Source organism: Vicugna pacos, chromosome 19, assembly GCF_048564905.1.
Source record: "Vicugna pacos chromosome 19, VicPac4, whole genome shotgun sequence".
NCBI classification, from domain to species: domain Eukaryota; kingdom Metazoa; phylum Chordata; class Mammalia; order Artiodactyla; family Camelidae; genus Vicugna; species Vicugna pacos.
Genome location: NC_133005.1, coordinates 3,151,041 through 3,164,922, shown reverse-complemented (window position 1 = coordinate 3,164,922; position 13,882 = coordinate 3,151,041). Strand labels below are relative to the sequence as shown.

At 49.3% G+C, this 13,882-nt stretch overlaps 1 protein-coding gene across 13 annotated transcripts in view; it reads left to right on the top strand.

Annotated features, from left to right (window-relative positions):
- Positions 1-10,211, top strand: part of RIN2 (Ras and Rab interactor 2) — a 199,029-nt gene extending 188,818 nt beyond the window's left edge. For all 13 annotated transcript variants that reach the window (XM_072943698.1, XM_072943701.1, XM_072943700.1 and 10 more), the window contains 4 exons: positions 541-846; positions 2,869-3,000; positions 7,153-7,316; positions 8,290-10,211. In XM_072943698.1, coding sequence (XP_072799799.1) covers positions 541-846; positions 2,869-3,000; positions 7,153-7,316; positions 8,290-8,613 — 926 coding nt within the window. In that variant the 3' untranslated portion in view covers positions 8,614-10,211. The remainder of the gene's footprint in view (positions 1-540; positions 847-2,868; positions 3,001-7,152; positions 7,317-8,289) is intronic.
- The last annotated feature ends 3,671 nt before the right edge of the window (positions 10,212-13,882 follow it).

Below are 13,882 nucleotides of genomic sequence, written 5' to 3'. Positions count from 1 at the left end.
TATTCAAATCTCATCTAATATCCCACTCATGTCCTTTTTGGCAAATGAAATAAAGACTTATATTTGGTCCAGAATCCAATCCAAGATAGCATGTATGTTTAGTTGTCCCCCCGCCCCAGGAAATGTTTTAAGGGACCTGGATCCCTTGCTGTTAAAAAACCCTGCCTTTAACCTAGTTGCTTATCTGTCAGGTGAATCCTCAGTGGAAGGGCGAGGTCAAAAGAACGTCTTCGAGAATATTCAGCTGTGTTTACGGGTGTGGGGGTGTAGAAGTTGTTAAAAAAAATATGTTCCATTGTACTGATTGTGTGCAAGGGAGACTGGAACACTTCATTAGGGAATAGTCACTCTTCCTGGCTTTACAGAAAAAAAAAATGTTGGTGTGTGAGTTGGTGCTAAATTCGGTGGGTTGAGTGCGAAGTTGGGACATGTCTGCCCTCTAACCAGCGGGCGGGGTTGGAGGTGTCCTTTCCGAGAAAGCAGACCTTGCATTTCTCCTTTCTGCGGACCATGGTCACATAGCTGCGCTTCCTTTGGCAGATGTGGTGTTGGAGAAAGCCATGCACAAGTGCATCTTGAAGCCTCTGAAGGGCCACGTCGAGGCCATGCTGAAGGACTTCCACGTGGCTGACGGCTCATGGAAACAGCTCAAGGAGAACCTGCAGCTGGTGCGGCAGAGGAACCCCCAGGAGCTGGGCGTCTTCGCCCCCACCCCTGACTTGGTGGATGTGGAGAAAATCAAAGTCAAGTTCATGACCATGCAGAAGATGTATTCGCCAGAAAAGAAAGTCATGCTGCTGCTGCGGGTCTGCAAGCTCATCTACACCGTCATGGAGAACAACTCAGGTGAGGCGGGTCGGGCTTCCTGGCTCCCAGATGCTCACTTTCTGCCTCTACTCCTCTCCACCCGGGGGCTCACGAAAACACTGTGTACTCCGGCCTCTGGCAAATTAGTCAGCATGCAACAGAGTAATTGCACGAAGAAACTCAGCGCAGGAGGGCAACAGCAATGTTGTACGATGCCAATTTTAAGAAGATTTAGTCCCAGGGAGTAGGTACAGATTCAGTCTCTGGAGTCTGAGTTCCAGGCCAAGCTCTGTGCACGGGTTAGTTAAGTGTGGGACTTGGCCCCCTTCATCAACCTCCCCAGCTGCCGTTTCTGCACCTCTGGTGGGTATGACCCTGTCCTTCTTCAGTGCATGTGCATGAACATTAGTGCTTACTCTTGTCATTGGCCCATGAGGGTTTGTGTCAGTGATTTGTAGCATTTGTCAGAAACTTGGAGCGCTCGGCTATGACGTGGCTTCGTTGCAGCCATGTCATTGGCTGTGGCTTCTTGGCTACAAGCTGAAGCAATGTGATGGGAGTTCACGTACATTTCAGAGCAGGGAGTCAGCTCTTGGGTTTCCCCTGTGCTGCTTCTTGCAGAGGCAGGGGTTCCCATGATTCATGGGTAATGATCAGCCTTGCGATGTGCCGGGGCTCTGGTGAGCCTTTTTAATTCCGTACATGATTCCAACTTTTCCTCTGAAATTGCTTGATGGAGAAGCAACAGAGGGAAAACACAGGCTCTGTTAACCACTGCTGAAGTAGGTAGTCATGTGTGGGCACTTTGCAGATCATGGAACAGAGACATTAAGATGTGAGCTCTGAGTGGAGGTGGAGCTCAGGGGCAGAGCACGTGCTTAGCATGCAGGAAGTCCCAGGTTCAATCCTCAGTACCTCCATTTAAAAATAATAATAATAAATTGAGTTACCTCCCCTCCAGAAAAAGATTAAAAGAAATTAAAAACGAGAGAAAGACCTGAGCTCTTGGTCTGCTCATAATAGCAGATGAACATTGCCTCTGAGATGTGACACCTACTTCACATACAAGAGGTGCATTTTCTGTGGTTCACAAAGTCATTTGTGAAGTCTCCAAATTACGTCTGTACGGGACTGTGTCCTTCGGAAGCGCACTTTCTCAGCCTCAGCACTGGCGACATTAAAACCGGAGGATTCTTTGCGGTGGGGCTGTCCTGCCTCCCGTAGGAAGTTTATGGGCATCTGGATGCCGCGAGCACGCCCACCCTTCAGCCATGACAATGAAAAGTGTCTGCAGACAGTGCCAGACTCCCCGGGGGGCAAAGTCACCCCGAGCTGAGAATCTCTGTTACAATAGCAGCAAGGACCAGACATTTTTTGCCATATGTTCATTATATGCATCTATTCAACGCATGCTGAATTAACACATTTAAGTAAATTAAATGTGCGCTCACCTTGAAGACAGAGAAGGAACAGGTTATTCCTTGATTGAGTTTGGTCCTGTCATTGTTTATAATTAATTTTTAAATCTTGTTTTTTATTATTTCTTTGAGGGGGGAGGTGATTAGGGCTTGTTTGTGTGTTTTAGTGGACGTGCTGGGGATTGAACCCAGGACCCCATGCGTGCTAAGCACACGCTCTACCACTGAGCTATGGCCTCCCCGATCTGTTTATAATTAATTTGCACAGCAAGCAGGACACAAAGGATCAACACAATAAGTAGACACTTTGCAAGTGTTTTATCACATCACTTGCTGAAAAGTTAAACTATTTAAAAGTACTCTTGTTCTATTGCACAAGTTGGTGCAATTCGCAAAAATGGGGAGAAAAATCTTCCCTGTGTTCATTGACTCAGGCATTCGTTCTGAAATTTTGAGTTAGGGTTGGTCCCTGCCAGGAGCAGTGTGGAGGGGCGTGGGACACAGGGAATTCCAGAAACACCCACCTCTGTTTATAAATAGCACATTTCCCCAGCATGACTCCTCGCTGTCTAATAAAAGCAGCAAGGAGGATATGAAAGAAAGATGGGTAGAAATCATCCCGTCTCCCCCTTCCCGCCCCCAGGGAGGATGTACGGAGCTGACGACTTTCTGCCGGTCCTGACCTACGTCATAGCTCAGTGCGACATGCTGGAGCTGGACGCCGAGGTCGAGTACATGATGGAGCTCCTGGACCCATCGCTGCTCCACGGGGAAGGTAACCGGCTCTCGGAGAAGCGGGAGGAGCTGGGTGCTTTCTGTCAGTTTCTTTTACATTTTCTTTTTTCTTTTTTAATTGAGGTGAAGTTTATATAACATAAACTTAACCATTTTAAAGTGAACAATTCAATAGCATTTAGTCCACTCACAGTTTCGAGCTACCTTCCGCCTCTGTTTAGTACCAAAACATTTTCATCCCCCCAAAGTAAAACCCCATGCCATTCAGCATCATGTGGGTGCTTTATTTTTTAACTGAACTATACTCGATTTATCTGGTGTACAGCACAGTGATTCAGTTACACACACATATATATTCCTTTTCATATTCTGTTTCATTATAGGTTACTACAAGATGTTGACTGTAGTTCCCTGAGCTGTACAGTGGGACCATGTTGTTTATCTGTTTTATGCACAGTAGTGTGTATCTGCTAATCCCCAGCTCCTAGTTTATTTCCTCCCCCTCTTGACATCTTAAGGGTTAATGGCCTTTTAATTTTATCCATTTATAAGAAGGTGCTGGCTTTCTTCTGATTACAAAAGCAAACCATATTCATTGTAGAAAATTTCGGGAAGTCAGAAAAACACACAAAAAATGTAACCCTGCCGTCATTATACTCTGCTGAGATTGGTTAATTGCAGTACAAAAACTACCATTCCACAGAATAAACTAAATGCCATTTTTAAAAAGAAATGCCTTCTTTGATTCCAAGAGGAAGCCGTAAACTCTCATTGGAGAGTATTTCCACTGCCAGAAGAATGGTGAAGGCCTGTCTTTTGTTTTCATCTTTATTTTTGACATTCGGTTTTCGAGATGAAAACAGCATTGATTTTCTTTTCTGTTTAAAAGGTATATCTGCCCGTCGTTCAAGTAACCCTGCCGTGGAGCAAGATCCGGGCAGGGTGCTTTCAGCTGATTGTTGGTCGGGTTTCCTTCCTGTGTCTGCCTGACCCCGACATGTCTTCACAGAGAATCCCCTCCTTACGCACCGGTTAGGAATTTTATCTCAGGAATCGCTGGGGTGTTTGTCACTGTGGTGCGCAGGCTTGAAGAGCAGAAATAACTGGGCTCTTGTGCGAGCTTGTCTCCTTCAAGGCGAAGAGATTGGAGCCATTGCCGCGTGCATCCTGACTGCCCCTGTCTGTGTGTCCCTGTCGGAGCCCAGATAGACCCCGAGTGGTGAATTGTTGCATAATTTATTTTTCTCCAGTGAGTTTTAGTCTGGGCTTGAGTAAAAAGGTCCACGGCAATGGGGTCCCCCCAGGGAATGCATCATCCTGGGATTTTCCCTGGAGGAAACTTCAATGCACTGTCACCCCTGGAGCGTGTCCCTTAGTTCCCTAGGTCCTCAGGGCTTGGCTCTCTTCCAGAGGATCGGTCCTCCCGGGCCCCGAGGTCTCCATTCCGCCCTGTAGGGAGGACACTGACTCGGAATCCTTGATGACTATCTTTCCATTCTGTGATTGAGCCTCTCCATCCTTTTACCTCTCTCCCGCCCCCACCCCTTTAATCTCCCTTCATTAATATTCACAACACTGGGGCCAGACCTTCTGGGCCCCTAGACCCTGCCTGGAAACCTCCCCCAGGTCCCCACCCCTGCCCTGGGACTTCAGGGGGCAGGGCAGGGAAGCACGGGGCTTTGTCCAGGAACCAAGAGGAGCGCACGTTCAACTCCGTGCTGCGGTCTTCCTTTCTCCCACTGCATTATTATTACCATTTTTTATGCATCTGAGGTTTTTTTGAGTTGCAATCATGTTTAATTCTAGTCAGAAGTAGGTTGACCTCTTGGGGCTTTGGGGAAAGTGCATGCCAGTTTCACTCAGAAAATTACTGCTCTGTTGCTGACAGCGTGTACTTGGGACAGACATATGCTTACATCATGTGGCCTGAGGATCGAGACGGCCACTTCCTGCCACCTCTTCCAGCCACCTCTTCCAGCGTTTCCCCAGAGTCCAGCACTGCCCTGGGCGTGATGGTGACAGATGGGCAGGTGGCTGTTGTCACGTCTGGGAATCAGAGAGAAAGCAAGGACCCGGGGGAGGGTAGAGCTCAGTGGTAGAGCCCACGCTTAGCGAGCACAAGGTCCTGGGTTCATCTCTGCTCCGCCGCCCTCCCAGCCTTGCAGCCTGCCTGCTGCCCAAAGCGCTCTTTGGTTTGCGGGACCGCAGCCCACGTCTGTTTTCTGCTGTTTAAGTGGGTAGTTTCATTTACGGAAAAGGCGTCATAGAAAACCTTTTACGTGCACAGCCCTTATGGCAGGGTTGTAGTTTTGCTGAAATTTAAACCTTCCCCTAATTACATCCACGTGTTTCAAAGTGTGGACAGTTTTGTGCTTCCAGCATTTTGAGTTTCCCCTTAGTGGCCTGAACTGTGAGCCATGGAGTCTAAAATTTGACGTCCAAAGGAAACAGCTGCCTCCCAGACTCGGCCGTCACTTTACCTCCAAATCCCCTCTCCAGTACTGACACCTCCACAAGCCTCTCTTGAATACTGAAGTCCACATCAAGTCCTCCTGAAATCCTCTGTGTAGCATTTAAATTCCATACCGCTGAGTTTTCACATTTAATCATCTGATTTGCTCATGAGGCAAATATTTAGTACAAAATCAGCTACTCAGAACTCTGTACTACATACAGTGGGGGCTGCCTTGGGAACTTACACCCAGGTGGTGGAGCCGGTAAACTGTTCAAATGACTCTTAACAAAAAGCCCAGGGGGTGGATATAGCTCAGTGTTGGAGTGCACGCTTAGCATGCATGAGATCCTGGGTTCAACCCCCAGTACCTCCATCAAAAAAAAAAGCCTGACATGTGATGTGTTCATGGAAAGTGCACCGCTCAGTAAAAACTAGCCCCCAGATTTCCACCAGGGACCTGGAAACCACAAAAGCATGTTTCTTTCTCGTGCGTCCAGTGCGATTCTCGGGGCAGGGGTGGAGGGCATTCGGGTTGTGGACAACTAGATGGTGGACAACTTCCCACCTTGAACGTTGTCACTTGTTGACCAGAGAGAGCTCTCTGGGGTCTTGCTTTGGCAGCTAAATTCTTTGGCCGTGAAAGTGATACTTGCACACAAAACTCATTAAACCACAATTAGCTTCTGGTCCCTGCATGAATAAACCACCAATGTTTGTTTGCTTTAATACATTTATAAACTTCGGTAGAGCAAAGACTCAGATTCTGCTTCTTTCAAACCCACCCCCTGCTCTGTGCCTGGCTTCAGCTCACAGTAGAAATCCAGGAGGTATTTGGACAAAGAATGTCTCAGTTGACAACATGCTTTTGCCCAATTAGGGAATTTTTAATAAACATTTGGGGCGCCCCCTAGTGGTTCTCCAGTGTGGAGTTTACAAGTTCCACCTAAAAACGTGTACTTTTTATAGTTTAGGACTAAACTGTGAACACGTTTATATGCCTGGTCAGAGTGTTGTAAGTCTTGTAAACACTCCTCCAAACATAAGAAATCATTCCTAAATGCACTGTCAAAGGCTCACCACTTGCTTTTCCCTGTAAATTATTTTTTCCTAAGTGTCGTGTTAGTCCCCAGCCAAGGAAGGGGAGGGAGGAAATCAGGAGGGGGAAGTGATTTTGGAGACCCGCCAGTATTGTGAGCGCTTGCAGATTGTGTCCGTCTTTCAAAGTATATGGTTGACTTAAAATTGAGAAAATATTAGTCCCTAAAAGAAAAGCCTCAAAGCAAGTATTGCCGGGAGGCATGTGGACTCCTGTTCCTCAAAGAAAGGGTTCTGGCCTTGGAGCAATGGACCCCGCAGTCCTCCGCCACCTCCTCACCTCCGTCCGCCCCCAACACCCTGACCTTTTCTGGCAAAACATTTTCACAGTTGCACTTAAATAGTAGAGATGCTGTGTGCCTCGCCCACTGGAATGGAAGTTCCGTCAGTGAGAACAGGTGTGCCCAGCCCGGCCCCCAGGGCCCCCAGCGGTGGCGCAGGCCGGGGGCAGCCGTTCCTGGGGACGGATGCAGGAGTGGACGAATGGGGGGTGTGCCTCGGACACGCGCTTCTGTGGTCCCTCCAGGAGACGCGTGGGGAGAGACGGAGAAAAAGCAAGGCCTGGCTCCAACTCTGCTGTCCCCTAACTGTTGTCTCCAGAGGGTGAACCCCCAGCAAACTCACCCTCTGTGCCCTTTCCAGGAGGCTATTACTTGACGAGCACCTACGGGGCACTTTCTCTGATAAAGAATTTCCAAGAAGAACAAGCGGCAAGGCTGCTCAGCTCAGAGGCCAGGGACACCCTGAGGCAGTGGCACAAGCGGAGGACCACCAACCGGACCATCCCCTCGGTGGACGACTTTCAGGTATGTGGCCGGCGGTGGCCATGGGGCCCCGCGCTGCGCCCTTGCCCTCAGGAAGCAGAGCAGGCTCCCGGCGCCACGGGCCCCCTTGGTCGGATCATCCGGTGGAAAAGGGATGTTTTAAACCACCCTCTGATCTTGTGCTTTCACTTCTCTGTTTTCCTTAAATTAAAAAAAAAAAAACTGTGGATTTGGCCCAGGTTTTGCTGGGTTTCTCCCAGAACGTTCAGCGTGGATGCTGAGCAGACAGGAAGCCAACAGGAAGGATGCTCCGGGCACAGGGGCAGGTGGGGGACCGGCCGGGTGGAAACAGGCTCTCTGCACTCAGTCGGCGCATCTCCCCACGTCTTTCTGCGGAGTCCACATTCTCCTCCTGCCGACTTTCCCACGCTGCACTGGGAGCCACTGGGGACCTCGTGTTGGGTTGAACTGCGTGAAACTGGCTTTTCAGGAGGGGAGGGAAGGCCCACTGTCCGCGGTGTCTTGTGGTCCAGCCTAACGCGAGGGCCCTTTGGCATCATACAAAGCAGTCCGCCACGAATGCAGCGTGTGCTCCTGCGTCTACATATTTTAAATCTCCCTCCTGACCACTGGCTCAGGGTCTTCTGCTGTTCGCTTTCTTTCTCAAGCTGTGAATAAAGCCAGTGTCAGATCTCGTTCCCACCCTTAACCAGGGATTTCTCAGCCGGGCGCTACAAGGGACTGAAAGATCAGAACAGGGCTGAGCAGACTCCCTGCCTCTTGCATTGAATTAAAATACAGCAACCCAGTGCATACAGCTGTGCTCCCCACCGTCCAAATTCAGATCAGCCTCTTTCCCTGTGCTCAGAGTCCTGGTGTCCTGACACTGGAGGTCCCTGCGAGCCGGAGCCCGGGGCGGCTCCCCCGCTCGACCTTTCCTGGCATCTCATGTGCTCACCTGTGCCACCGTGTTTCCTCCTCTGACCTGTCCCTGCATCTCTCTTTCCACCTGCAGAACTACCTCCGGGTTGCATTCCAGGAGGTCAACAGTGGCTGCACAGGAAAGACCCTGCTGGTGAGGCCTTATGTCACCACTGAGGACGTGTGTCAGCTCTGTGCCGAGAAGTTCAAGGTGGGGGACCCCGAGGCATACAGCCTCTTCCTCTTCGTGGACGAAACATGGCAGCAGCTGGCAGAGGACACGTACCCTCAGAAAATCAAGGCTGAGCTGCACAGCCGACCACAGCCCCACGTCTTCCACTTTGTCTACAAGCGCGTCAGGAGAGACCCCTACGGCGTCATCTTCCGGAATGGGGAGGAAGAGCTCACCGCCTCCTAGGAGACACGCGGGATTTCCCAGCGGTGCATCCGAAAGGGGGTTGGGAACCTGGCCTTCTGACTGCCCCATGCTTGGGAAAGCCACCTCCTTGGGGAGCCCTCGGTTCAGTGACTAAGCCATTCACAGGCCGATTCGGCCAAGGGCACCTTTTGTCAGTCCCCCAAGCAGGGTAGTTGAGGTTCCTGAAACAGTAGGATCCGTCCTTCAGAGATGGAGAATTGCATTTGGCAGTTCAGGTGTCCCGAGATCACTGGCTGCCGACCCCAGCCGGGTTCCAGGTCGGCTCACGTGTGTGTGTGCGCGCACGGAATGGACACGTCCAGGGCAGGCGCTCCTCTGAGGGCAGCAGCAGGAGTTTGGGAGACCGTCCGACGCCGCACATCAGGGACTTCTCAGTTCTGTGGACACCTCTGTTCTTTCCTTTTTCCTTTTTTTTCTTTCTTTCTTTTTTTTTTTTTTACAAAGAGCCTTTGTGTTTTTATATATTTCATAGAAATTTTTATAGCAGTTGCAGGTAAACTGTCAGGGTTGGTTTTTAAAATATTTTTGTAACTTTAAGATATTCTATAATTATGCATGTGATTTTAACATTTAATATGCAAAAAAAAAGGAATCTCTTGCTGGATTTGAGAGTATTGTGTCTTTAAAGTCTCTCTCCTGTAACTGGATGTTGCAGTCACTTTGTGGGGAGAGATGGCTGGGTTTCTTAAAGCGCTGTATGGCTGACACTGGCCACCGAATGCCTTTGGAAATCTGACGTTCTGTTGTTACCTTGTTCACGCTTCATGGTGTTGCCCTGTTTTGTCTTTTAACCAAGTGGTGCTGAGGATCAGGAGAGAAATGAATGTAGAGAGAGGTCGAGAGGGAAATACAGACTAACAACGAACTAAGGCGTGGAGCCTGCTGGTCCAGGCTCCTGCAGGGAAGCGGGGCGAGGAGTAGAAGGAGCCACCTACGCTGAAGACACTGTAAAGACGCAGTGAGACCTGCAGAGTCTGTCCCGTGTTACTTGCTTCTGTAAGCAATTTTGAAAACCTCACGAGGGGAAAAAACATATAAGAGCAACACTTTTTTTATTACCCTTTTCCACATAAATCAAAACTACCAGCATCCAGTATGAGAGAGAAGATAAACGAACCGGTCCACCGGAGCCTCCTGCAGGGAGAAAAAAAAAAAAACTAACAGCATCAAATAATTTTGGGCAGAAACCAAGTCTTGTGTAATGTGACTTTCACTGAGTTAAAGAAACACCATTTGGAAAGGAGTTTGCAGATGCACCAAAAGGCACATTTATGTTGTAAGAACGTGCAGTGAAGTTAAATCTCTGTTTGGGGGCACACAAAGGATGAGAGCCTTGTACCAATGTAATGGGTGGAAGTCACACAGACACGTTCCTGTGCTGTGGAAGGATGCCCAGGCGTCTCATGCGGTTGGCTTTGTACCCTTGTACTTTTTAAAGCTTTTGCTGTACACCTGGAACCCTCAGCACGTACCGTGCTGTTCTTCCTTTTGTAAATGATTTTTTAAATGGAATTTTGCACATAATACAGTGTAATACCGTACGATAATCATGTGTGAAAATAATTCTTGAAACCTTCTTACGTTGTCTTTTTCTTTTGAGAAGCAGGATGTAATTACGCTCCGCAGAACATTACGTAAACCCAAGAGCCAGGCCAGGGTTTGTGGTTAGGGGGTCCAAAGACAGAAGACAGAAAAGTTTATGTTTTTCAGCTAGCCCCCGTTCGGGCAAGAGGCCAGAATCAAAGAGCAGGAGGGAAAGATCGCATTCTGCCCTGAAAGGATTTCCAGTGTTGTCTAGGACGGCCCTTGTCTTGGCTGGACCTAGAGAAAATCACAATTAATCAGAAGGGCCCTGCAGACAGCCCCGCCCTGGTCTTATGTAACCTCTGAAGTGCCCCGGCTGAGAGCTCAGGGCTGTTTCAAAATCAAAACGGCGGAGGCTGCCTTCTTTCTGGTGCTCAGAGCCTTGGGCGGCAGATCGCAGCTGCTTGGTGGGCCCCTGTCGACTGAACGAACTTTCTAATCCATCAGTGGGGTGGATGCTTAGTGATCGGAACTATAGCCGGCTGGACTGCCTGCTTTTTAATATGTACAATGAGTTCAAAGTGACAATTCAGTCCCTGTAGTTATCCGCCCACTTTCCAAGTTAAGGTCATCACCCTGTCCTGTCCTTAGAAGTCAGTACACTGCTGATTCCCAGCAGGGCACAGCATCTGACAGGGGGCAGCCTGGGTCACCTTCAGGGGAATCAGAACAGGACAAGGTAGTGTGAGCAGAAGGGGACATCACAAGACGGGCCCTGGTTTTGTCCTGGGGCGACGTTTCCAGGCTGGAGTTTCAGCACAGCATGTGCCTTCACTTTTTCCCCCACGCAGACATTTCTCACTTCTCAAATTGCCAGGAAACAGATTTTGGTGCAGTTTGGGAGGAGAATAAAAATACACATGCCGGGTGGAGAGAGCGGAAAATGTATTTCCAAATCTAAAAATATGTTGCGAAAGTTGAATGCCGGCCAGAGGAAAGGAGTTTTTTTTTTTTTTTTTAACGTTATAGACACTGCCAAACAGCCTCCTTGGGGACACAGAACAGAAATAGAAACTGTTCGAGGAGTTCAGTGTCACGTGGAAGTTACGACGTTAGATCTGTAAGAAAACACTCGAGGCGGGAAAGCCGAGCGTGGACGCCTTCGCTCACAAGCGCGGCTCCACATCTGCTGGCAGCTCTCAGCTCCGCCTCCAGGAGGCCGGAGCTGGGGGAGGGCCCTGATCATCAGCAGCCCTGCCTGCTGCCTCCCTGGGAGCCGGAGCCGAACGGTGAGGTCCTTGAGGCACAGGTGGTGTAGTTGCCTGCAGTGTCTGATGCTAAAATCCTAAAAATCATCATCTTTCAGGCCATATGCAGGATGGTGAACTTGAGACCAAACGTGTTGTGGGTCATCTAGTTACCCCCGATCAAGCTGGAAATAGGGGGAAATTCATGCGACACTCCGGAGTCGTAAGCAGGCGCGAAGGAAAACGGAAGCCATGGAAGGAGGAAGATGTTTGGCGGAGTAAGTTCTTATTTGAAACAGATGATCCCCTTCCACATCGGAGGGTGAGCGACAGTTGGCAGAAGCTTTTCCCACAGGAACAGTGACTGTCAGGAGTGTATGCGTGGGAAGTTAAAAAAAGTTATTCCAAGGAGTCTGGGCCAATTGGTTTAATAAGGTGGTAATCAGGGTCTGTCCTCAGACCCCCGCCCAACAGGACCATCTCCGGGGGCAGCTTGGATCAAAGCGAGGCAGTGGGGTGTCTTGTCTCCAGGCTTAGAAACTAACATTCCAGCGTGGAATTTGCCTGAATTCTGAAATTCTGTCCACCAGAGACAGAACTTAGAATTTCATCCTGTGAATGAATCTGAGTATTTCCTCCGAGCAAACGCAGGTGCACTGTCGCAGCCCTGGGAAGGGGGCTCAGGGCCCTGGAGAGGGAAGAGGCAATACTGGACTCAGCTCGGGGCTGTGGTTTTCTCCGGGTCTGCAGCTCCCAGCCCCCGCAGCCCTGGAGGAGGAGGCCCTGCCTTGGCGCCCTGGGGAAACATCACCTCGCACAACTGAAGGTATTTTCCCCTCATTTAGCTCCAGTCCTCCCTTCCTCCCACCCCACCCCCCACCGCCCTCGAATCTGGATGGCGACTGTTAGGTTTTAATGAGCTGAGCTCGGCTGGCTACAAGTCTTCTGGCCAAAAGGCGGGCTCTGACTGGCCGCCGCCTCCAACTGGAGACACCCGAGCCAGAACCAGGCCCCGTGCCCGACACTGCCCGCCCACCTTGTCTGTCCCCCCCGCCCTGTCCTCTGTCCCCAGGCCTGGGTGTTCCTGGTCCGATTCGGGTCATGTTCTCAGCTGTGTTCGTGCCCAGAATCCGCACTTGGGGCCTCGGCTGCCACTTGTACTAAAACTTCCAAGATGCTGCTGTGAAATCGGGGCTGAGAAATACCAGGAGAGATCGAGACGCAGGTCTGCAGACAGAAACACACCTGGGAGAGGTAAGACCTTGAGTACAGCCACTAACACCTAATTCAATAGAGGTTCCTTATCTTACTTGACTGATTTCAATGAAAGACACAGAAAATGTACTTGTAGCCTAGTGCTATTCCACGGACATAGGAAGCAAGCCACATAGATCATTTTAAATTTTCTAGTAGCCACATTAAAAAAAAAGGAAAAAGAAATGGGTGAAACCAAATGAGTGCTATATTATAATATTACTAATTACTAGTTATTTTATTTTAGTAATTGATTAGTAATATAATCATGGGGTAACCCCTGATACCCCAAATATAATGTCAACATTTAATCAATCTAAAATTATTAGCTGTATTTTACATTGTTTTGTTTTTTTACATTGTCTTCGAAATCATGTGTGTGCTGTGCCTTTGAGCACACCGCGTTTCCTACCGATACATAATCACACGCAGGACAGACATGCATCACCCATGAACTGAAAGAATGAAAAAACTGCAAAGAACAGTAAACTGCCAAAGGCTTTACCCAGTCAAAAGTAAATCCATGCGTCCTAGCTAGGACTTTGGAAAGCTCCTGCTTTTTACAAGCACATGGAAACGAGTGGGAAGCCCCATGAAAGGACCGGCAGGACCCCCAGGCAGGGGCACTGCTTTCTCCCAGGTGCCATCCGGTTCCCTGGCCTGGCGGCGTTATCTTGCTTATTCTGCTTGTGTAAAAGGGCTTGCTTCTAGGAGAACGGAACTTACCCCTAAGATTCTATTGGTTCCCAGAGCTCACTCCTGATAGGTCCATTTGTAACACCTTATTTGCATATGACACGAACCTAGCTCACTCCTGATTGGTCCATTTCTTACACCCACTCTGTATATGATGTTGCAAAATCTTGACTAGTAGCCTATGAAAGTCTGTGTAAACCTATAGACAGGGTCCAGAGCTTAGAAGTGTTAACACCTCTGGGCCCGCCAGCATAGTAAACCTGAGTTCTCCAGCCCTCCGAGTGTCGGTTGGTCTCTTGCCAGGATCCAGGTTGCTGTAGTTCTTTGCTGTAACAGAAATACAATACTCGGCAAATTGCACAAGCTCATTTGCTCAAAAAGCAAAATGATTTTGCTGCTGAAAATGCCATCCATGGACCAAGCATCACATCTCCTGGAAACTGGTCAGTCTGAGGCCCTTCCCAGACCTACTGACTCAGAACCTGCATTTAACAAGATCCCCAGGTGATCCACGTGCAAGTTACAGT